Source organism: Neolamprologus brichardi, chromosome 5 (genome assembly GCF_056152115.1).
Source record: "Neolamprologus brichardi isolate AB-2024 chromosome 5, ASM5615211v1, whole genome shotgun sequence".
Taxonomy (NCBI): domain Eukaryota; kingdom Metazoa; phylum Chordata; class Actinopteri; order Cichliformes; family Cichlidae; genus Neolamprologus; species Neolamprologus brichardi.
Window position 1 is genome coordinate 18818390 of NC_142108.1, and position 21756 is coordinate 18840145.

General features: G+C 39.8%; 3 protein-coding genes across 7 annotated transcripts in view; 2 read left to right on the forward strand and 1 right to left on the reverse strand.

Moving 5' to 3' along the window:
• Positions 1-1835: 1835 nt before the first annotated feature.
• Positions 1836-7714, forward strand: utp3 (UTP3 small subunit processome component). Its single transcript, XM_006783209.3, has 16 exons — positions 1836-2000; positions 2277-2364; positions 2828-2884; positions 2973-3029; positions 3122-3236; positions 3325-3393; positions 3485-3606; positions 3688-3840; positions 3941-4012; positions 4632-4672; positions 4752-4848; positions 5490-5627; positions 5802-5932; positions 6411-6474; positions 7204-7311; positions 7449-7714. The coding sequence occupies exons 1-16, from the start codon at positions 1984-1986 to the stop codon at positions 7536-7538; spliced, it is 1419 nt and encodes a 472-aa protein (XP_006783272.1). The 5' UTR covers positions 1836-1983; the 3' UTR covers positions 7539-7714.
• On the reverse strand, positions 7596-11467 carry ppcs (phosphopantothenoylcysteine synthetase). Of its 3 annotated transcripts, none has more exons than XM_006783210.3 (4): positions 11366-11467; positions 9408-9942; positions 9221-9324; positions 7596-8275 (listed from the first exon to the last, which is right to left on the reverse strand). In XM_006783210.3, the coding sequence occupies exons 2-4, from the start codon at positions 9937-9939 to the stop codon at positions 7949-7951; spliced, it is 963 nt and encodes a 320-aa protein (XP_006783273.2). In that variant the 5' UTR covers positions 9940-9942; positions 11366-11467; the 3' UTR covers positions 7596-7948. The 3 variants fall into 3 exon arrangements, with proteins under 3 accessions (XP_006783273.2, XP_006783274.2, XP_035760494.2); XM_006783211.3 differs by having other exon boundaries at positions 11400-11464; XM_035904601.2 differs by lacking the exon at positions 11366-11467 and adding an exon at positions 10985-11248.
• A 3624-nt stretch (positions 11468-15091) lies between these two features.
• Positions 15092-21756, forward strand: part of foxj3 (forkhead box J3) — an 89047-nt gene continuing 82382 nt past the window's right edge. For all 3 annotated transcript variants that reach the window (XM_035904404.2, XM_035904401.2, XM_006783208.3), the window contains exon 1: positions 15092-15349. The gene's annotated coding sequence lies outside the window, so the exon portion shown is untranslated. The remainder of the gene's footprint in view (positions 15350-21756) is intronic.

The following is a 21756-nucleotide window of genomic DNA, read 5'->3' on the forward strand; positions in this document are numbered from 1 at the left end:
AGAAATATGGGGTAAGTTTGGGGGTAAGTTTTTTCAGTTCAGTGTAGAAAAACACAGAAGGATTTTTTATTTCTTTTCTTTTTTATTTATTTATTTTTTGGTTCTTTTTCTTTTTCATAGATCACAGTACTTGATCCAAAAGTAAGTTTTTTAAGTCAAACAACAAAATGTTTAAGAAGTACAGGCTTTAAGGGTATCACCGAAAATGAAAATAAAATATCTGAAGATACACAAAATCTAAATTCCTGAGACCAAAATACTGTGAAATATGTATAACGTAACACAGAAAAATATTTATTTGCCTTTCAAAAAACTATAGTGAAATGTATTGTAATTTTATACCTTAAAGTAGAGGAATAAATATAATTTGTAGATATTGGGTGAGAACACTGAGAAATTTGTATTTGAATATTTGAATATCTTTGTGAAAAAAGTAGATGAAGAAATCACTGCTTTAGATCTGGACATCATCAAATAATTTAGTTTTTCCTGTTTTTTTGTGGGTTGTTTTTTTTTTGGGGGGGGGGGGGGGCTTTACTGTTTTACTATTTGAAGTTACTGTTAATTCTATGGTAAAAATCACAGTTACAATGTGAAATTAAATTCTGTTTTATCACTTTTCATATTTTAACAATGCCAACTTGGCAGACTAAACCCGTTTTGTGTAATCTGGGACTCCTCATCTACAAATGATGTTACCAAAAAATATCCAGTTTAACTGTCATACTGCTTATACTGGCCTTCGACTTCTACCTCTACTGTTGTAAAGTACATTTTCAGATCTTTCAGTTATTCTAGCAAGGAGAGAAAATAAAGATGCACATCTATCCATCCGTTTTTCCCCTCTTACCCAAATTAGTGTCCCATGTAAGCTGGAGTGTATCTCAGTTCTGTTAGGTGAAGATTTATTTTGTGTGTGTGTGTGTGTGTGTGTGTGTGTGTGTGTGTGTGTGTGTGTGTGTGTGTGTGTGTGTGTGTGTGTGTGTGTGTGTGTGTGTGTGTGTGTGTGTGCCTGCCTATCTATCTATCTACGGTGGTAGACCTCGTAGACCTCTATGGAGCTTGTGCTCAGGGCTTGTTCCTGTGCTGCCATGCCTCTGTGCCGTCTTTCAGTCCAGCTTTGTCCAGCCACTGGTAGGACTTCTGGATATATATGTATATATATATTCCACTCATTCAGCTGTACTGTACTTAAAAACTTAAAATATATGTGACTTTCTATACTGAGTATTATGAATTTATGCAGGTAGTGCAGGAGAGCCTATTGTACAATTCAAGAGTTTGGCACCTTAAAATTAAGACGTGCAGCAGATACTTCAATATTGTCAACATTTGTCATTATAAGAGTCTACCAAGCCTCTAAATTAACTTTAATGGTAAATAAGAGAGAGTAGAAAACAATGGCACAGTGGTTGAAAATACATATAAAACAGGCTCATTGTGTTTCCACAGTTATGTTAGAGGACACAAGAAAAGTTGATATTGTGTTCTTGAAAGTATATTTTAATTTTCTGAGAACAAATAAGCCGCATATAAATCATATCATTTCATTTTTCTTGACACCCATTACTGTAAGATTAACAGAAAGTGGCTGTAAGTATAAAAATACATGCTCGGTTACTTAATCTTAATTCATAAAGCTTGTAAAGTTTTTAAAAAAAAAGTTGTAAAACAGCTAAAATTATTTTATTATGCGATGTTGGGGACCAATTTTTCAAAGAATAAATACACACATATAGAGATGAATGGTCAGATAGCTCTCCGCACAGTTTGTAGAAATCCTCCAGGACAGCAGGGGGCGGTAAGTTTCCTCTCTGATTGCCGTTTGAGCTGAAGAGGAAGGGGACGTTTCTTGTGGCACATGGTATCCAGTGAGTAAAACAGATGTGTGCAGTTAACTGAAGTGGATATATTCAGTTTTAATCTGAATTTATACGCATACAGACGTGGTTTATTGTCCGCTGTGTGTGAAGCTGGTTCATCATGGTTCGAGCAAAACGGTAAGTTTGGCTAAGATGTATCTACGTGTTAGCTTGTCTTTGTAGCGTCTCTGCTCTGTTTTTCTGGGGTTTCGTGTGGTCACAATTGGCGTGTGGTGTTGTAGAAACAACAAGAAGTTGTTAGTCTTAATTTACAAACATACGGGTGCATGATTTATACTCCACTGCTGTGATGGGAGCTGGCGCTAGTGAAGTGTAGAGTGATCCGGGAAAAATAAATCTGGTATTTAACCAGAAGTTTGCGTTTTTATTTGTTATTTGTCTTTTGCTGTTCAGGGGAAAACACGCACAGAGGCCAAACAAGGATGAGGTCTATGATGAAGACGACCCTGAAGCCTACAACGACATGCCTGTCCCTGATAAGGTAAGACACGCAGTGTTTTATACAGCTGTGGTCAGAAGTTTACATGCATCTTGGGCATGGATGTGGGGGTTTTAATGATTTCTTTGGAGTTTAACATGATTTCACATTATGTTACATTATGTTACAGTTACTCAATTTGTGGCCCTTTGCTCACTTTAAAAAAGTCGGTATTGTCCTCTGATTTCTAAACTAGAGGGTAGTTGGTGTGACTTTAAGGGGGACAAAGTATTATTTTGAAAAGAAGAGAGGTCAAATTATAGCTGTCAAATAATAAAAACAAGATCTGAAATCTTGCCTGATTGTATGATTGACCTGTTGCTTTCTGTAACCAACAAAGCGGTAATATCTACGTTAAGTCAAACCTTGATGACCTGTGAACTAAATAAAAACCAGCGTGATCTCATATGGTGACTTTGATACAACTGTTTTCATTCTAAATGGTGTGTTCTCTTTTCTCTTTCAGAAATCCTCAACATACACAAAAGACAAGATTGATGAGTTTCATGATGAGAAGATTGCAGTAAGTTCTTTATTTGTTCTACGGTAGGTGTGCAGTGCAAGAGTTGTGTTCTGTAACCTTTCTTCGTGCTCCGGTGTCTTTGCCGCAGAAACTTCTCGCCCGAGGTGTTCAAATGGAGAGCGACCGGGAGGAAGTGGACGATGAGGTAATGTCGTACGTGTTTGTTTAAAAGTAACTGCAGGTGAAAAACGTAGAGGAACAGCTGAGAAGAAACCTGAGATTATCGAAATTTCACAGGAGGAGGTGATGCCCCTGGACCTTTCTGAGTCGGAAGATGATGAAGGGGAGGAAGAAGAAAATGAGGAAGAGGGGACAGATATGGAGAGTGATTTAGAAGGGAGAAATGAGGATGGTAAATTGACTTTTTTTTTTTTTTTTGTGTGTGTGTGTATGCTTTTAATTTTGAGCCTGTCTCACTGTGTTTGCATTGTCTGCTGCAGAGCTCCCTAATGAAATGGCCTGGGGCAGAAAGAAAAAAATGTTCTACGATTCAGATTATGTGACCTCAAGTAAGAACCTTTTATCTCAAGCCGTATTATTGCATTGTGTGATGATTGCATCATCTTTTATTATGCAACATTTCGATCACTGTTATTACAGAAGGGAAATCACAAGAAGAGTTGGAGGCTGAGGAACAAGAAGAAGAAGAAGAGGCTAAAAACATCCAAAAACGTTTAGCTGCAAATCTGAGCGAGGAGGATTATGATTTGAACTTTTTTCAGGTATTTAACACTCTCTCGTAGGCCTAATGACATGCTGACAGAAACGTCTAATTCTAATTGTATGTCTTTGCCTAAATGAAGGAATTTGCTGTGGAGAAGGATGAAAGCAAGCCTGTGGAAAAAGAAGAGAGGATTGTGAAAGACCTGAAGCAGATGTCTCAGAAGGAAAAAATGAAGCTTTTGAAGAAAGAGTCACCAGAGCTGCTTGAGCTTATTCAGGACTTCAAGGCAAAGGTAAGAGACAAATAGGAAGGACACGACTTCAGACTTAAAGAGCCTTTACATTTTCAAGTGACGTGCAATAGATGTGACTTATTCCTGTTTCTTTGTACAGCTTAACGAGCTCAAGAATGAGCTTCAGCCTCTCATGCAAATGGTTAAGGAGGGAAAGATCCCTGCAGGAAAGGTGAGCACACTTGGCCACATTTTTCTCATGATGTTGCTTTCAGCCACTACACGCAGGCGTTTCCTGTGATAAAACACACAAAAAGCTGCGTACATTACTCTCTCTGCCCCAGAAAGCAGACAAACTGTAAGAATGAAGCATGCAGTCGTTCAAGGGACCAGTAGAGACCAAAACTGAGCTTAATTATACTATCATTGGGCTTTCTTTATCAGGTGGCCAGAATTTAATGAATAATGATGGACAACGCCTGTGTCTGTCTTGTATCTGCACCATTATCTAGGGAAACAAATTGTGATTGTATTGTAAGTTCCTCTGTGTTTCCCACCTTTTAATCATGATGAAAGGAGAAGATACTCATACTTGTGGTGTACTGCTTACAGCCTTATTCGTAAGTAAGCTACTTTCAGCTGCTCAGATTGTTACACCGCGTCCACATGCAAATCCACATATATCTCTGGCTGGAATCAAACCACCAACTTTTTGCTTGTGTATATGCAAAGCAGTTGGTGTAGACGTGTTTGAGTATACAGGAACATGTCATCAATATCATGAAAATCAACGATCTGAATCTGAACATCTTTCATCCTATTCTTTGTTCGTTTTGTTTTTTTACCTAAAGGGTGCCAATTACCTGAAGACAAAGCAGCAACTTTATCTCAAGTAAGTTGTGATTGGATTGTAGACTCACACGACAAACTGTCACGCTGTCTCACTGAATGATGTTTCTCTCCTGCCACAGTTACTGCACAAACATCAGCTTCTACTTGGTGCTGAAAGCAAAGCGGATACCTGCTCACAACCACCCTGTGATTGAAAGACTGCTCACCTACAGAAATGTAAGTCCACACACTGATGTTTAGACCAATCTCAAAAAAGGTGAGCAGTTTCTCCTAGATTTGGTACTTAAAAAAAAAAAAAAAAAAAAAAAAAAAAAAAAAAGCACGCGAAAGCACAACTTTCAACATTTGTAGGCCCTGTTATGAGTCCAAGAGGATTGTCGCAGGATTTGTGATGTGTGATTATGAGCCCTAGGGCTTAACCCAAAAGGCAGGTTTAGCAAGCTCAGAACAAACCCTGAACTTTGAATTAACTAACTTTGAAATGCTAAACTCAGTTCAGTCAGTCTAAGTGTTGGGAATCATCAGTGGAGCTCTCTTCTTGTAATTATGTGCAGGTAATCCACGCTTAAATGCACTTTGATCTGAATTAAATAAACAGCATCAGAGAGATACTTCAGGCTCAGCAGGTCAGGTTCACAGGGGTTGAAATAGTAGCTGTTTGTTGCAACTAAAAACCAAAATCTTTTACTGTGTGTTTGTTACTTTGGTCGGCATCTTTTATTTGTGATTTCACTGTATTAACACTCCAAACCAGCACCATGAGACACATGATTATTATGACACACATCCTACAAAGCTGATCACAAAAATCCACAAAATGCAAAATGTCTTACTGAGTCTCTGATGCCTGCCTGCAGCTCATCAATGAACTAGGCGCAGTAGATGCTCGGCTTGCTCCAGAGTTTCGCCAGCTACTAGCTGGTGGAGAGAAAAGTAAGGCAGGAAGCAAGCAAGCAGAAGGCAAGAAGTCTAAAGTTTCAAACAGGAAGGAAAAGGTAAGAGAACAACATTAATATACTACTATATTACGTCTGCACCAGGGGTGAGGACACTCTTCGACAACATTGATATACATGAAGAGCATCCTCAGATGACCCCTAGTGCCGACGTTTAACTTTTATATTGATTGCTAATGTGTGTGTATGTGTGCACGCACCCACTGGATACAGGAGTCTGGAGAAGCTGAGGCTGAGGAGGAGTCAGACTCTGACCTGGATGAGGAAGAAGCTCTACGCTTCTACAAAGAGGCAGAGGAACGGTTAAAATTAAAGAGGAAGGGCAATAATCCAGAAGATGAAATGTAAGTATGCACTTTTTAACTTGCAGTAAAAGTACAGGAAGTGTACTCATGGGATGTGTCTTTGATATGCAGAGGATTTGGGGTCAGAATAACAGGAATCCGTGCTGACCTGCATGTTGCAATAGATGTCACGATGTAGCACATTTGATATACTATAGTATTGGGAAATACACTGAAATTTTTCAGAAGCCGGAAACACTGCCAACTGCTCTGCTCACTCTAAAGTCTTACATCCCTGTGAGTGGTTCAGTTCTATTTAAACACCAGTATTATTGGGGAGCTGTGTGGCTTGGCTCTAAACATGTAGAGAGCAGTTACAGGACAGACTGGTGTTAAGTTGCCAAAATGACACTGTGCCTCTGGTAGAGTATTATCACCAAAAGAGCCATATTGGATGTTTTGGTAGTACTGAATCAAATTGATATAAGGTAAAAATCAACCAGGAGAGTAAAACATTAAGAAAATCTTTGTGTTACAGGATGGAGGGGAATGAAGAAGAGGAAGAATTGGATCCAAATGCAAAGAGAGGAATCACTTACCAGGTACTGAGTGATACACAGTCATGTATTTGGACGAAACATGAGTACTTACAGCAGAAATTGAATGGATGGAGCCCACTGATAACTGTAGCATATGCCACAGCTTGTTTAATAATTATTCAAGCATTACATTTTATAACTATGGATACATTTGTTTTTAGTGTTACACAAGCATATGTCTTTGTATGCTGACTCATTTTGACCTCTTGGTATTTAAAAAAAAAAAGTTTAAAGAAATTATGTCTATATTGTATATGTAATTGATAAATATACAAGGAATTGTAGTTGGATAACAGATTAATAATTTTGACCCAATTAAATAACTGAAAATGTTAAAAATGAACAACTTAACTTCTTGAAGTAGTCATTTATTTGCCTTTACTGTTGTTGGAGAATGGAGTCGAAACTACACTTTTGGAAGTACTGGTGTTAATAAACGTGATTGAGTGCCATCTGCTGGGCACTTGCAGTAGTACACTAAAGATTTTATCTAGCTCTAATTCAAGAAAATGGATTGTAGTGTGCATATCGAGTTGTTTTGCTACAGCTTCAGAGAGCGTGTTTGCAAAATTCAGCTTAATTATCCTTTAAAAGTACGTAAGTGCAAGCTTTAAAGTGTTCTCCACAGCACTGCTTGTTTACATCTCTGGATTCTCCTCCAAGTTTTCTAGATCCAGTGTGTGACACTGATTTCTGAATTGTATTAATTATGTTTGTCTAACAATTCCACAGATGGCCAAGAACAAGGGGCTCACGCCGAAAAGGAAGAAAATTGACCGTAATCCCAGAGTCAAGCACAGAGAGAAGTTCAGACGGGCTAAAATCCGCAGAAAGGGACAGGTCTGTATTCAACATGTTTTATTACATCGTTGAGCAAGGATTTCAGGGATTGTCTGAAGACTCTTAAAGAGGATGTGCTGGATTGTGACACACATTTCTGCGATGCGTTTTAAAATTGCTGCTTATTGTTTCGCCAGGTCCGAGAGGTTCGTCACGAAGAGACGAGATACAGCGGAGAGCTGTCTGGTATTCGTGCTGGTGTCAAGAAGAGTGTCAAACTCAAGTAACAGAGTCCAGAATATGCTGCCAAGTGTGGCAATGAGATTGAACCAGTACTAGTGGACTGTGATTTTAAATGTTTATTATTGGAGAACCTTGCAGGAAAGAAAATATTTTCATTATTTTAAAACTTGAAACTGCTTTTCTGATTACTAGAAAGTGTGAATAAACATTTTAAAACCTGGATATTGTCCCTCTACAGAGACTGTGTTTAATGCTTCAAGGTTCATTCTTAGAACATACACAACAAACAAGGAAGATGTGACTTACAGTTGTCGCTAAAGTTTTGCAACAGTAGAGCATACTGAATATACAGTAACTTGCCAGCAGAACAGGCAGGTATGAATTGCAGCCCAATGTGAATCACGTAAGAATACAGACACAACTTAAAGCTGCTCAGACATGCAGATACGTTCTATCAAGCCACTTGTTGAGTTATGAAGTTGTCATGCGCCGACGTCAAGTTGCTGACTATCCTCTCTTCTATCTCCACCTCATTCTTCACATCCTCCTCAGTGAGGATTAGCTCAGCCTGAGTCTCAGGGGTCACAACCACCACATAACCCCGCCTAGAGTCCAGTACGTTGGCCACCACTGCTTGGTGCCTGTAGGTATCCAGAGCTCGTCGAGCCTTGTCCAGCAGGATCGACGCATCCGTCTCGAGTTTGAAGGATATGACAAATGCCTGAGGTGCCCATTCTTTCACCAGTGGGGACAATATCTTGGGGACCATTTTCATGCTCAGCTGAAGGGCAGAAGAAATATTGTAATTACTGGCAAGACTAAAGAGGCATACACACAGGAGGATGTAATTCAGCAACTGAGAGGAGCAACAGTAACTGCTGAATTGAAAGTATGTGCAGCTTTTTAATGCAGCAGTTCCCAACCTGTTTTGCTCCACGGACCAGTTTAATGTCAGACCATGTTTTTACAGACCGGCCTTTAAGGTGCCGCGGATAAATACAACAAAATAAAATTATATGACCAAGACAAAAACTGGTATTTTCTAAATATAATAAACGCAAATTAACTGTGTAACTGTGGAACTTTATTAGCAGCGTCCTCCTGAAATGCTCCAACAACATTAAGAGTAATATCTTCCTCTCTGCCCCTTAATGCACTCTGGTCGCTATGGTAATGTATAAATATTTCTTTCAAAATAAGACACACGACTACAACATGGGGGGAAAAAAACCCCAGGGAAACTACAAATTTCACACCCAAGCTTCGACTCTCGGGGCCCGGTACCAAACGACTCACAGACCGTGCCCCAGGGGTTGGGGACCGCAAGCTTAAGGGTTCACAGTTATGCCTGGAGTTTATTCCCTAGCTGTAAGTACAAATTAGTGCTCTGTTTTAGGACCATATATTGATGCTTATATAACAATAAAAGTAAAATTATTTGCAACCAACAGGAAAAAAATAAAGCTTCATCCAAGAATCTGTATTTCTTACTGATGCTCATCAGACACAAAGACACTGTGGTATCTGGGCACAGAGGTCTGGGGATCTTCCAGGAACGGTGACTCTCTAATTATCATTAGGTTAGCAGCATATGTTACCATGGCAATATTCCCCCGTAAGAAGTGAACCACCTTCGTACTCACATCTCATGCTTCCTTTTACACACCTCCGAACTGAAGTGGTGAATAAAAAGCAGACCAATAACACCATTTCCCCCCACCCTCACCTGAAGAGGTCCGTTGGAAGACTGGATTTTGTGTTCAGGCATTTCAGATGCTGGGATGTAGAAATCAGACACTGCTGCAGCCAAGTAAAACATAGCCTTTGATCCTAAGGGCAGAACAAACACTTGTGAAGATGTTTTGAACGTATGTTAGACAAAGCCACAGCTCAGGCCTGTAAACTGCTGTTACCTATTTTGCTGAGAGCCTGCGCTGCTGCTTTGAGTAGGTGCAAATACTCTGACAGAGTGCTGAACTCGATAGGCAGAAGAAGTCTGCTTTTTTTCACCTCCTCGTATCTCTTCAGTACTTTGGCAATGTTCGGCAGCACCTGCTGATTAACCACCACTTCACCAGTATTACCAGGCGCTCCTCCACCTTGAAACTCCAGAGCGTCCAGCATGTTGATGGTTAAAAACATCCGTGTGTAGGGGTAGAGTGAGCGATGCCTGTGTAGGAAAATGACTGCATAACCAGAGTCTATGAAATACTCTGCAGAGGAGGCTCCTCGCCTGCCGCTGCTGAAGTTATCAAGGAAGCGAACAGTGCGGGACTCCAGGGGAACCTTGGTGCCTCCTGAAGTGATGAGAACCACCTTTCGGCCTGCTTCTGCATGAAAGCTGGCAAAAGCAGCCATCTTCTCTTTGACCTCCTCCACATGGGAGGGAACAGCAAATTCTTCTGCTAACTTCCCATCAATAGATGATATTCTGGGTTCAGCCATCACCTGACAAGAGAGAAGAAGGAGGCATCTTTAAGTGATGCCTAATGTGATTCAACAGTCTCCAGTGACAGGTCTGTTTTCAAAGTGGGACATTTCAGTATCAGATTACCTCGCTGTTGGTTTCTGCAGGTCACAAATTTATGGATGTACAGTTATAAATCACACTGGGCCTAGTTTAATAAAGCTGACCAAAACAATATTAACATAATGCTGATAATTTTACACCCAAAGCGTGACATTTAACCACAAAAACTACATTTTCCCGTTCAGTATTTAGAAAATGACAGTTGATGAAGACTGCTAATTCTGTGCTTTACTATTTTTTTCTCTTTTTTTGTAAAACAGCGCATTTGAAAATTCATGGATAAAAATAATAATTGTATTTTAGTATTATAAATATCATTTTGATTAAAGAGCTTGTGCATACTGGTGGGTTAATCATTACAGAAAGATAAAAAATAATTGTGGTAATTGCCAATACTTTAAATTTAGGCCAGTGTAGCATAGGCATTACTCTGGGTGATGATCTGCTGAATTTATTAAGCACTGTAAATGTACGTGCAGCCATCCCCCTGACACGTCTACCTGACGGTAACAAGAATTAATGGTGTGCTGGATGGCTATGATCGTTGTACATTTACATAAAATAAAAAAACAAAACAAAACGTGCAATACATAAGCATAAAGTAAACTGAATTCACACTTTATTAGGTACAGTTTACTTGGACTAATCCAACAAATTCTGCATCTATGAGGATTTACGTAGTCCCCCCCAGGCATCCATCCACCCACTTCTGCTTATCAAATTCAAGGTCACCAGGGGAGCTAGATCTTAAAATGTTGTCGTCATTTAACATTTATACAGGTTCAACGAACACTAATCATCTACTTCTCCTGACTGTATAGGCCTCTGTCCCTCGAAGAACTCTGCTTAGTTTCTCTAGCAAAGTGCCAAAAGTGTTTAAACATATAGGTGCAATAACTTAAACTGTCCACTTTTTACAGTCTGTTTTTATATTGTGGTATTTCTGATATTATGTCTTACCTATGTTTGTATCTATAGCTGTTTGTCCCATAGCCTGTGGTTTCCAAATGTTACAGCTGACTAATGAGAAGAAGAATATGAAGAAATAAACCACACCTCCCTGAAAATCCTCGCTTTGTTCACTGATCCGTTTATAGGTCGAATAACAGGCTAAGTTTACATTAATGCATATTCTCGCATCATCATTACGTATGGGTGAACTTCACAGCACAACACTGACGTGATACACGCCTGTTTGCGGTTAAATGACACGCGACAGTAAACACGCTGTCAAAGTAGAAGGTGGACACTTTCTTTGGTTACGTAATGTTCAGTAATAAGAAAGGCGACACGACATAGCGCTACATGCTCTCTGTAGGTTACTTGCAACTGCGGTAATACCTTATATAAAACGTAAACGCCGTCTCAGACTCACAGACAAAACTTCAAAGCACCCCACTTTGGTATTCGGATACCTCCAAACAACTTGTGCACTTCCTGAAGGCCAACTCTTTGGTTTTTATAAATACAGCACAACGCCTCCAGCTCCCCTAGCGGCCATTTGCGGTATTAAACAAAGAAATGGTAGTCTGCTTTTGAGTCAGCAGTGCGTCAATTATTTTTCCCTCCTGCTTGAAGTGTCAAACTTTATAAAACCCGAGCATCAACGGAGAGGACAAGGGGAATTTCTCTCAAAAAGGGGATCTTTTTGCACTGGACTGTCCCACTGAATCAGCAGATACAGTCGACGAGCAAAGACAAAATATTGAATTGAACTTTGTGTGCGACTAGTTTGACAAGCAACAGCATCATTGAAAGCTCATTTTCTTTGGATGTTGGTGCGCGTTTTTACATCTAATTTCTGGTAAGTTTTGAAAAAGATTTAAATACAAGCTTTTCGGGGAGGAGAAAAATACGTTTATTTGAAATTCAACATATATATATATATATATATATATACAAAAGATATGTTTTTTTTGCTTATATGTGCTACAAAGTTCTTCATATATGTGTCTTGTACATGTCATTTGTGTTTAAATCTGAGATTAAGATGAATATTAATAATAATCCAAACCAAAAACAAGTGGGTTAGAAATATGACAATTGGAACATTTTTATTGTTATTTTTAATTTTAGGCAAAAGTTATGTTTTTATAGTTTAAGGGAAAAGTCTGCTTTTGTGAACACGTTTTTGTTTTTAATTTCTTTTCTTTCTTTCTGTTTTTTTTTTTAAATAAATAAAGCACTTACTGAGCAGCTAGTAAAACTAGAACAGACCTTTAGAAATGTAAGTGCATTACAATATGAGCCCTCTTTCAATCTCTTAGCTTAGAACTAGTTTAATCTCATTTATTTTAGAATAAATGTGTTTTAATTAGTTTAGGTTTAGATTGTTTCATTGCATTCCAGCTGACTGTGCAGATCTTGTGTCCTCTAAACTCTGCTCCTTAAATGCGTCCTATTTCACTGTTTCAAAGACTCGACAGTCTGTCTCTGTGGGAATTCGGGCAATTGTGATGGGAACACAGACAGTATTTCAATATTTTTGTGGTTTATTGTTTGTGTCACTTTCATTTCAAATTTTTATTTTTACTGCTATCCAAATTTGATCTGAACAGTATGTAAGGGTTAAAGGTGTAATGCACAGTTTTTATGTAATATTTTATGTAAACGTGACAGGAGAGTTGTATAAATTCTTATTTTTAATTAAGTTAACAATTTTGTTATTATCTGATCTCCTTTTTTCTTTGTTGTTGTTGTTACTGTTATGACACCATCTCATAGTGTAAGGCCCTTACCAGGTGCCTGTGGCACTTTTTAAAATCTGTGTTGTTTATTTGTTGTTTATCGTGGACTGTATATACGCACACACACACACACAAAATATATACAAAATATATACATATATACAAAAAGATGTAGCTAAGGATAGTCCATTTTCAGGATTTGTGATTTTCAAAAACTAAAGAGATCATCTGAGAAACTAACTAATAACAGATTCTTTAACAAAACAACTCACAAAAATCAACTGCTTGGTCAGTGTGAAAACTATTTTGGGATATATAAGTTTTATTCACCATAAACTTTTTATTTCAGCCTAAAGTGGCACATCATAAGCTAGAGGAGGGCAGGCTGAGCCAGTATACCTACAAACCTTTTATTTTAAGACTTTAATCGTTTATCAATTGTCTTGTTCCATATTTTTAGGATTTATTGGCGGCAGTTCCGCGATCGACCGGCAGGTGACGCTGCTGCACCGTTGGAAGGACAGTTACACCACTTCGGCTGCTACCTTCACGTGCGTACTTAATTGCATTGTTTTCCCTTCCAGTTTAAGCGCATGCGATGCACATTTGTAAAAGCTAAATAACTTTTTTTTTACTAGATATCAGAACAATATGATATCTGTTTGCACAACTAATAAAATAACTATTAATTATAATAATGATAATAGCTAAGTAATAAAAATATATGTTGTAGTTTAGGTGAAAATAAGTGACATGGAAAATTCTAAATAAAGTATTAATAATAAAAATAGCTGGAAAAAACATAAATCGATGTAGTGATTGCTTGTATTTTTTCAGGATCACTGTTTTGCACTAAAGATGCCATGCTGATATTTCTCTTTTGATGGCCTCTGCAAGCCTCCGCGTTGAAGGTCGAGCTTTATGAGTGGAGTTAAAGGACATCCAGATATTAGTGAGCATAAAACCTTCACACTAATTAAATGATTGCAGCACTTTGGCAGAAGAACTGACAGAACAATTCAAAAAGGCAACCAAATTCCTCACATACAACAACCACAACTCTATCACACACTTCCAGTTTCTTAAATGATCCCATATAAAAAGCCCAGAAGAAGCATGAATGAAAATTAAGGCGATGCCACGGTAAACTTTTCCTTCCGTTGTTATAATACTGCTTACAACTGCTTTGAAGTGATTGCGGGCATTGAGGTCACTGAGCCCATTAGTGTCATGTTATTGCTGGCATTTTTTTTTTTTTTTTTTTTGCTCTGTGAATTTATGGTGCAGTTTACATTGTGCAATGGACATTTTAAATAGTTTTTAAGCTCGCTATATTTACATAGGCTCGGACCACTTACATGTGTGCACATGCTCCTGCAGTAAAGGTTGATTCAGTACAGGGGGTTAAGTTTAGAAACACCAGCCTGTTATTTTTAGGTCTTTTTCCCCCCAGCTGTGGTCCTGAACTAAAACTGTGCACCTTTGTATGGAGATGATCCTGTCTGGTGCTGATTCAAAACACTAATGCTTGTCTTTTATCACTGTCTATTTCATTTCTCTGAAACACCTACTCCTTAAAAGATGCACATTTTAATTAAACTCTTTCATCCGATCTTTTGATCTACATTTCCTGTGGGTATCACTTCCTAAAAAGGCATGCTTCATACAAGTTTTTGCAAATAGTAACTTATTGCAGTTTCAGCAGTTAATAATCAATAATCAGAGCAACTTAAAGAAAAAAAAATGCATGCTGCATGAGGTTTGTATTGATTTAGAGATATTTTTAAATTATTTTCTAGGGATTTTACCCTTTATTAACATCTTATTAACGTGTGAGCTATCTGCAGACTTGATGGCTGCCACAATTTATAACCCATTTATTACAATGAAAGCAGCATACACCCATTTAATAGACCTGGAAACCTGTTAGAGCTTGTAAGTAGGGTACAGTTTTACTAAATGATTTAACCTTTGAATAAGTATAAATAAAGCCACTGGTTAAAACTTACACACCTTTTATTAAAAAAAAGGTGACTTATCAGACCATGTGGACTGTATTCAACTACCCCCCCCCGCGCCTCCTGCTTTTATTCTGTGATGTTGCCTCTATTTTTCTGCGCACTTTGAGCTACATTTACACCCAGTGCGCAATAAATAAAGCAGATATCACGGATCATTTTTATTGATTGAAGTGCTTTCGTGTGTACGGGTGCTTTTTCCACTGCGGGCGTGTGCATTTAACCGCGCGCTAGTTTCTGTGGCGGCAGGGGTGGTGAAAGACAGAGAGAGAGAGAAAAAAGAAACCTTCATGTGAGCTGTCTATGTGAAAGTAGTTCCGGGCACTTAACCCAAAGAGGGGAGAGTCCCGGATGTTGGCTCGGCCGCCGAAAGAAAGGCGAACGGGTGAAGGCGGAGAGAAGCTGAAGAGGGACGCCACGGCACCGCAGGCACACCGGCGAAGCCACGGTCACAGCGGCTCTTCACACAGGACGATAGCGTCAGGAGCGCAGGACATCCCCGAGGGGGGAGGGCAACCCGCTATCCGAAGAAGAGGAGGTGAAGGAAGGGGGGAGACAGTTACTCTGAAAACTACCGTGAGGATTACAGAGAGCCACCGTCACAGCAGCTTTCACCCTGAGTAAGTGAGCTACACGGGCATGGAAGTTGAACTAAGGCCCACGAAATGGACGACTTTAACGGGGAAGTGAGCTGCACTGAAGTTGTGGGGATTGCGCCCAGTGAACAGGCCCTGACACACGGTTCTCCACTCGCTGTGCCGAGGCGTGAGGGGGGACTCCTGTTTTTTTTCCCCTTCTTCTTCTTCTTCTTCTGCTCAGGGAGCCAGTCAGTGTTTCCCCCGTGGTCAGTGTTAGTACACCCCGGCCGTGCTGCTGCAACTCTCCAAGTTGACAGCTCTTGCGTTAGCCTGCTAACACCGCCGTGCAACCGGTGACAACTGACAGGGCAACTTTGACAGCTAGCTAGCCAGTTTTGGTAGCCAGCTAACTTTAGCAGAGTGTTGTGGGCGCTTTCTCCAGGGCCAGGGCTAGGTGTGTTTGTGTGTATGCTTGTGCTTTTCCTCGCTTTAGGTGGCTGTATAATGACCTACCCCAGCCCTCCACAGCTATCGTTAAGCTAGCTGTTTGGTATGTGAGACGATGTGTGTCCAGCATGGAGTGAGTGTGTGCATGAGCCCAGTGTCATTTGGCTTTCCTGCGTGCTCTGACGGTATTTGACTCACAGCTGTTGCAGTGTGTTTTCTCGTCTGTCAATCGTCTGCTTCTCGGGCGAGGTTATAAATTCCTGCAGGAAAAATAATGATCCTAGCATGAAAAAGATGGGGGGGACCCCCTCAAAAATCTAGTCGACCTGTGCGAGAAGGGCGAAGAATTGTCATGAGGCTGGGCAATCAACAAGTGCAAAGCGTGTTTCAGGTGCATTTTACGCCGCTGATTTTGATCTCCAGTCTGCCTCTGTGCCGCTGTGCATTGTCCTGAGACGGCACAGGCGGGTATTGCGGTTGACTCTTTGGTCATTTGTGCAAGATTTCTCGGGGCATGCTTTTTCTTATCTCTTATGTTTTTTTTTTTTTAGTAGTGAGTTTGTGATCGTTCAGAATAAGGCATACACACACACACACAAAACCAAAACAAAACAGCTGCGACATTTGCATGCAGTTGTGTACAAAAACGGCGCTCTTCCCTTTTTATCCCGACTTCCTTTATTAAAAGATGGATGGCTGAACTCTTAATTTGCCCTGCTGTCAACTCGTGCAGGCTTTATCAACGAATTCAGTGTGCTATTGCAGAAATGGGCTTGCAACGAGCTAATTATCATATACTCTCAATTAAATTTGCCATAAAGCCGGCGAAAAAAGGTTAAATTTATGACTAAATCCAAGCGTAATAAATTCCCCCCCCTAACATCCCAACCATGCCAGACCTTATGCTTCAACTAACAAAATGCCCATAGCGTTAGTCAGCACCCACAATCAAAGGTCAGACCTGGTTTGCTTCTTAATCACCCATCCTTTAAATAGCAGGCCCACAGAGCTGTCTGGATCGAGGCTATCTGTGCATGCAGCTGTAGAAGACACATGGTGTTTAAGTGTGCATGGTGTTTGAAGTTGTTCCATCCAGGTCACTAGAGCCACAGTGGTTCCATTAGGCGTATTGTGGGGAAATGAGCATGCATGCTTACCCCATCATTTTTATCATTCGAGTTTCAAGAAGTGACACCAAACAAGATGTGTGAAAAGTCTTAAGTTTGCTATGTGTTTTTTGGTGCTTGATGCAATTCACTAAAGTCGCCTTTTTATAAACACTGCTGTTTTTATAAGCAAGATCTGTCACCGGGCTGTGTGACACTGGTAGTATTTGTAGTTTTTATCTGACTTGAAGTACGGCTAATGCATGCTTTTTAAAGGCTGCTGCAAAAGTATACATTACAACACGCACACACACACACACACACACACCTAAAAGTCTCTCCCTAAAGCACTGCTGTAACATCCATTTAATTCCTTTTAGTCTGTAAGCAATGCTCTTGTTCATTTCTGTTTAAAGCTGAAAATGCTGGGCAGGCTCAGACTTGGAGGTTCCTTCATGTGTATTATGGCTTAGTGAGTGGACTTAGTTTACAATTTGATATCAAACGGAGCCTGGTTTGGGATTTTATTTGTCATAGTAAAAAGAAAGAAAACAGTTGTTCATCTTTGATAAAATGATTGACTATTTGAGAAGAAAGTGCAAATCATATTACACACGTAACCATTTTTAAATGTGCATGGGAGGATGGGATTCAGGTTCATCTGTAGTTTTGACCTACTGTGGTTTTTGAAGTATCCTGCTTAATGGTTTAAAAAAACAAACACCTACATCATCAAGGTGTTCTAATGTTCTGTGTGTGTGTGCGTGTGAGTGAGAGAGAGAGATGACAATAACATTTATTTATTTATTTATATAACATTTCATCTACCATCTCTGAAGAAAAATTAATTTGTTGGCATGTGCAGAAGACAAGGAACATAAATGTAAAAATATTGCATCACAGGTACTGTTATGCTTGGAGGTGTATAATTTAATAGACTAAATAGAATAATGACATGATATTGGGATAATTTTGATGTATGTCAGGGGTCAGAAAGCCAGTATTGTACTGTGAATTCAGAACAGCTTTTTACTTTTTTGAATATGAGCTCATTTGGTATTCAGTATGTGGCCCTGTGCCTAGCCGGTCTCACTGAGAGGCTTTTTAATTTCTCCCCTTGTTGAAGTGATTATTCAAATGGCCATCCGTGAGGTGCAGTTATCAGACTCCTGGTGCTAGTTGAGCCTGTGGCAACATGAAGGCCCATCACAGCCCCCCCACCGCCCTGTGTAGTTGGACAGCACCCAACAGGTACCCTCTGTTGCAACCCCTATTAGACGGTCACATCTTCCCCCTCAGGCTGAAAACCTTTTGTGTTATGCGATTGGCAGATGGCAATTTATTCATGAGGACTGCTGATGCTTTGGGTCAGAGGGCTCTGTTTAGTATTTTTTACAATGACTTAGTTTTGGTCTGAATCCAAAGTGGGCTTGTTTCAGTCTTTCTCTCTCTGCTCTGGAATGTGAAGTTATTTTAGGTCTTTTTTTTTTTCTTCCCTCCTCACTTCATCGCCCATCATCTTGTCCTTCAGTGTGTATTTCTCCTTGGATGAGCGAAAAAACAGGATCTTCCTTCTCATTTCAACAGCTGTTTGCTCTGCATGGAGGCCAGGCTCAGGCACACTGACTGGACAGTTTTTGGGTTTTTTTTTTTTTGTTTGTTTGAAAAATTCTTCCTGTACCCTGCTTATATCCGGCGTTGGATGTTTCGCTCTCATGGAAGCCGTTTTTGGTGAGAAGAGACTGGCTCAGTCTTCATTAGCAAAGCCGTGCATCACTAGAATGCCGATGAGCTATGAAGCCATTCATCTGCTGGAAATGCCTCCCTGATTCCAATTTGAATCTTGTTTGCAGTCACATTGTGTGAGCCCACTTCTCCATGTTAAAGAAGTCTCTTTATGTGAGAGATCAGAGGGGGATAATTGCACTTAAGTGAACCTCATTTAGTGCTGGCCAGAGCAATTACAGTAACTGCAGTTCTAGGCATTTTTGGGGCCTGGAGCAGCTGTCATTGAGTCTCTGTAGCTGAGATATCAAATGGTGAATAGAATGGCATTGCCATGCCATCATGGGAATGGCATATCCTTGGATGGATTTTAATTAGTTTTTGCAGGTTTTTGCTCAGCGCTTTTCTTTTCTTTTTCTCCATTTGAAGAAAAGCATAATTAAAAATGACAATTAGAAATGCATTATTTTAGTAATGATTGAAAATAAATTATTCTCAAGGTGCTGTAAGGTGAAAAAAGCCAGCAATGTTTCTTCAGGCAAAACCCCCTGGGCTTGAGGGAAATGTTTTATCATTAATGTTATTCAGGAGCCAAATTTTGGGTTTTGCTCAGCTGGGTGCTTTAATCTATTTTTGCTGTAAATTAATGAATTTTTAAAGAGCCCCTCGCTGGATACGGGTGGATGTGGGAATGCAGCGCTGGTTCGGTTTTCAAACGAGCCTCTCCTCCTCCTCCGTCACCCCCACCCTCCTCACGGGATGGAGAGAATGAATTTGCTGAAGCACTACACTTTTCATTTTTTATTCATCCAGCAATCCACTGTCTAGTTCTCCTCATCCTACCTCCTCCTCATCTATTGAGGTGAATTTGTCAGTGAACTAGTCTTGTATGCGCCAATTCACGTCCTGGATTGGAGTTGGGCGTAGATGTGAATTGGTGAGGGAGTCATGGGATATTTAATTCAGCTGGCTCTTTGGCTCATATTATCAGTACATTTGCTCAGATGCATGTTTTATCTAAAAGTGTTTATCGATTTATGTCTGTCTGACTAATCAGGGACGGTCTCTTTGCAAGGGGAACTACAGTAACTACCCACACTAGAGCTTGCCGGGTAAGTTTAGAAAGTGGAGAAGAAATGGGTGGGGTAGGGGCAGAGGGGAGAGGAGGGGGGGTTTGGCGGCTCTTGTATTGCATGGCGGTTTCGGTGAGTCATTACAGCCTTGTGGTAGCAAGAAGGATTTATTTTTATTTTTTTTTAAATTTTGTGGCAATTTTACTATAAATGTGTAACTTGATCTTATCTTTGCGTTGGGTTTAAGGAGAGGTGTGTGACCAAAAGTGTTACGAAAATGATGGTTAGATGGTTTTACTGTCGTAGATGTGCAAAGGAAATCGGGCCCTGCAAGTCATAATGACGTGAAAACAAAAGTGTTTCTGAGTAAATGCACGTTGTGTGTGCAGTAGCTGTGTCGTGTAAGATTTTACTTACATGAGTGCTAATGAAGACCCAAATCCTAAACGAATAAAATAGGCCTCAGTTTTCAGTTCCTTGACGGATTTAATAATTCATCATATTGTTTGCTTTGTCCTTGAGTTTTAATAGGCCCTCGGTATCAGTGTAGGCTTTTTTTTTTCTTTTCCTTTTGGCTGGTTGCTTAGTAGAAGGAGTTGATATATGATTCACACTCTTAGGAGACCTTCGCGCTTTGTGCAGGAAGGAGAGCTCGCTAAGCCGACGCAGCTTAAGTAATAAGAGTGGAGCTTTCATCCTAGTATTTGGTATCTGTTTTAATCATTACTTTGGCTCGCGTGGCAGAAATAAAATCCAATTTTTAGGCAGCATTCCTAGAGAACAGGGAAATTTTTAAACTTAATACAGTAGCACTTACAGCTGACTAAACAATGCAGCTTTTCCTGCATACCAGTCGCCACAGAACTTTCATTTATGACATATCATACGAATGGCAGCAATAACTGCTGCACTAAGGTCTCTTCATGAAATGACACTTTAATAACACGATATTCCCAGATGTTACGTCCAGCTCCCGCCTGTGGACTGCATGCATGACATGGCAATTTATAGGTGATAGCATAGCAATAATACATGGAGAGCGTAACATAAACCAGACTTGATTGAATATGATAATCTCTGTGCTGTGAGATGCAGCAGCTGGTTCACAGGTACAAGCATACATAAACCACTTAAGATGTACAAATTTACAGCCAAGGTGAATTCACTTGCTAAAAAAAAAGGTCAGCAGTGTGTGGTTGGATAATCTCTCGTGTGGATGCCACTTGCTTGTCTACTACAGCGGAATTAGTGTCTGAAAAGGAAGCATGCACTGCAAGTTGCAATTCTGTCTGCCCTCCTAGGTTTATTGCCTTTATAGCATGATTGTGTTAATGCTGTTGCAATGTAGTTACGGTCGGGGAAAAAAAGAATTGTTATTTGGTTGAACATCAGTCTGCAGACTCCAAAAGGCAAAGTCGGAGAAGGTCAGTTTTAATTTTGGTCCACAATCCTAAGGCAGATTGGTGAAGCTGAATGGTGAGGGCTTGCCACATCACTTTGGTTCATACTAGGGCTGCCACAAACGATTATTTTGATAGTCGACTAGTCACCGATTATTTTTGCAGTTAGTCGACTAATCAGATCATCATCCATTGGAGGTAAAACATACAGCTTATTGCATCTGCTCTTATATAACTATCATTAGCTTACAGCTTTAAGTGTTTAAGGTATGTGCTAACTAAAAATAAAGACAAGATGATAGTTTATTAAATTTTAATGAAATTTGCAGATTGTTTCGGTGAAGTTTAATAAACTCCTTGCTATCTAAAATATAACGGGACACCGGAGTATATTCTCGAGCATCTCACACTTCTGATAATCAGCTGTCTGCTTGACGTTTATTCAGCTGTGTAAAAACTATAACTTTAATCTCAGCCAAACGGATTTACTCAGGAACAAATAAAATACAAAAAAAAAAAAGCCAAACAATAACATTTTTAAGTTATCTAAGTGACTTATATATGTTTAACCTGAGTAGCGAAAGACTGCAGTGGGTTTGAAAACGATTTGCCGGGAGTCCAGTGTTCTCATGGGCTCTAGTGAGCCTTGCCGAAACATCTCAGACGTCTCCGAAAACGTCTGAGCGCTTTTGAAAATA

What these genes read in the sequence shown, in the direction of transcription:
- utp3 (XM_006783209.3), top strand. An exon ending in TTCATGATGAGAAGATTGCA is followed by an intron (nt 2,885 to 2,972) that starts GTAAGTTCTTTA and finishes TCTTTGCCGCAG; the next exon opens with AAACTTCTCGCCCGAGGTGT. An exon ending in GAAAGATCCCTGCAGGAAAG is followed by an intron (nt 4,013 to 4,631) that starts GTGAGCACACTT and finishes TTTTACCTAAAG; the next exon opens with GGTGCCAATTACCTGAAGAC.
- ppcs (XM_006783210.3), bottom strand. Translation starts at nt 9,939, where the DNA reads ATGGCTGAACCCAGAATATCATCTATTGATGGGAAGTTAGCAGAAGAA. An exon ending in GCAGGCTCTCAGCAAAATAG is followed by an intron (nt 9,325 to 9,407) that starts GTAACAGCAGTT and finishes TTCTGCCCTTAG; the next exon opens with GATCAAAGGCTATGTTTTAC. An exon ending in CTTCCAACGGACCTCTTCAG is followed by an intron (nt 8,276 to 9,220) that starts GTGAGGGTGGGG and finishes TCTGCCCTTCAG; the next exon opens with CTGAGCATGAAAATGGTCCC.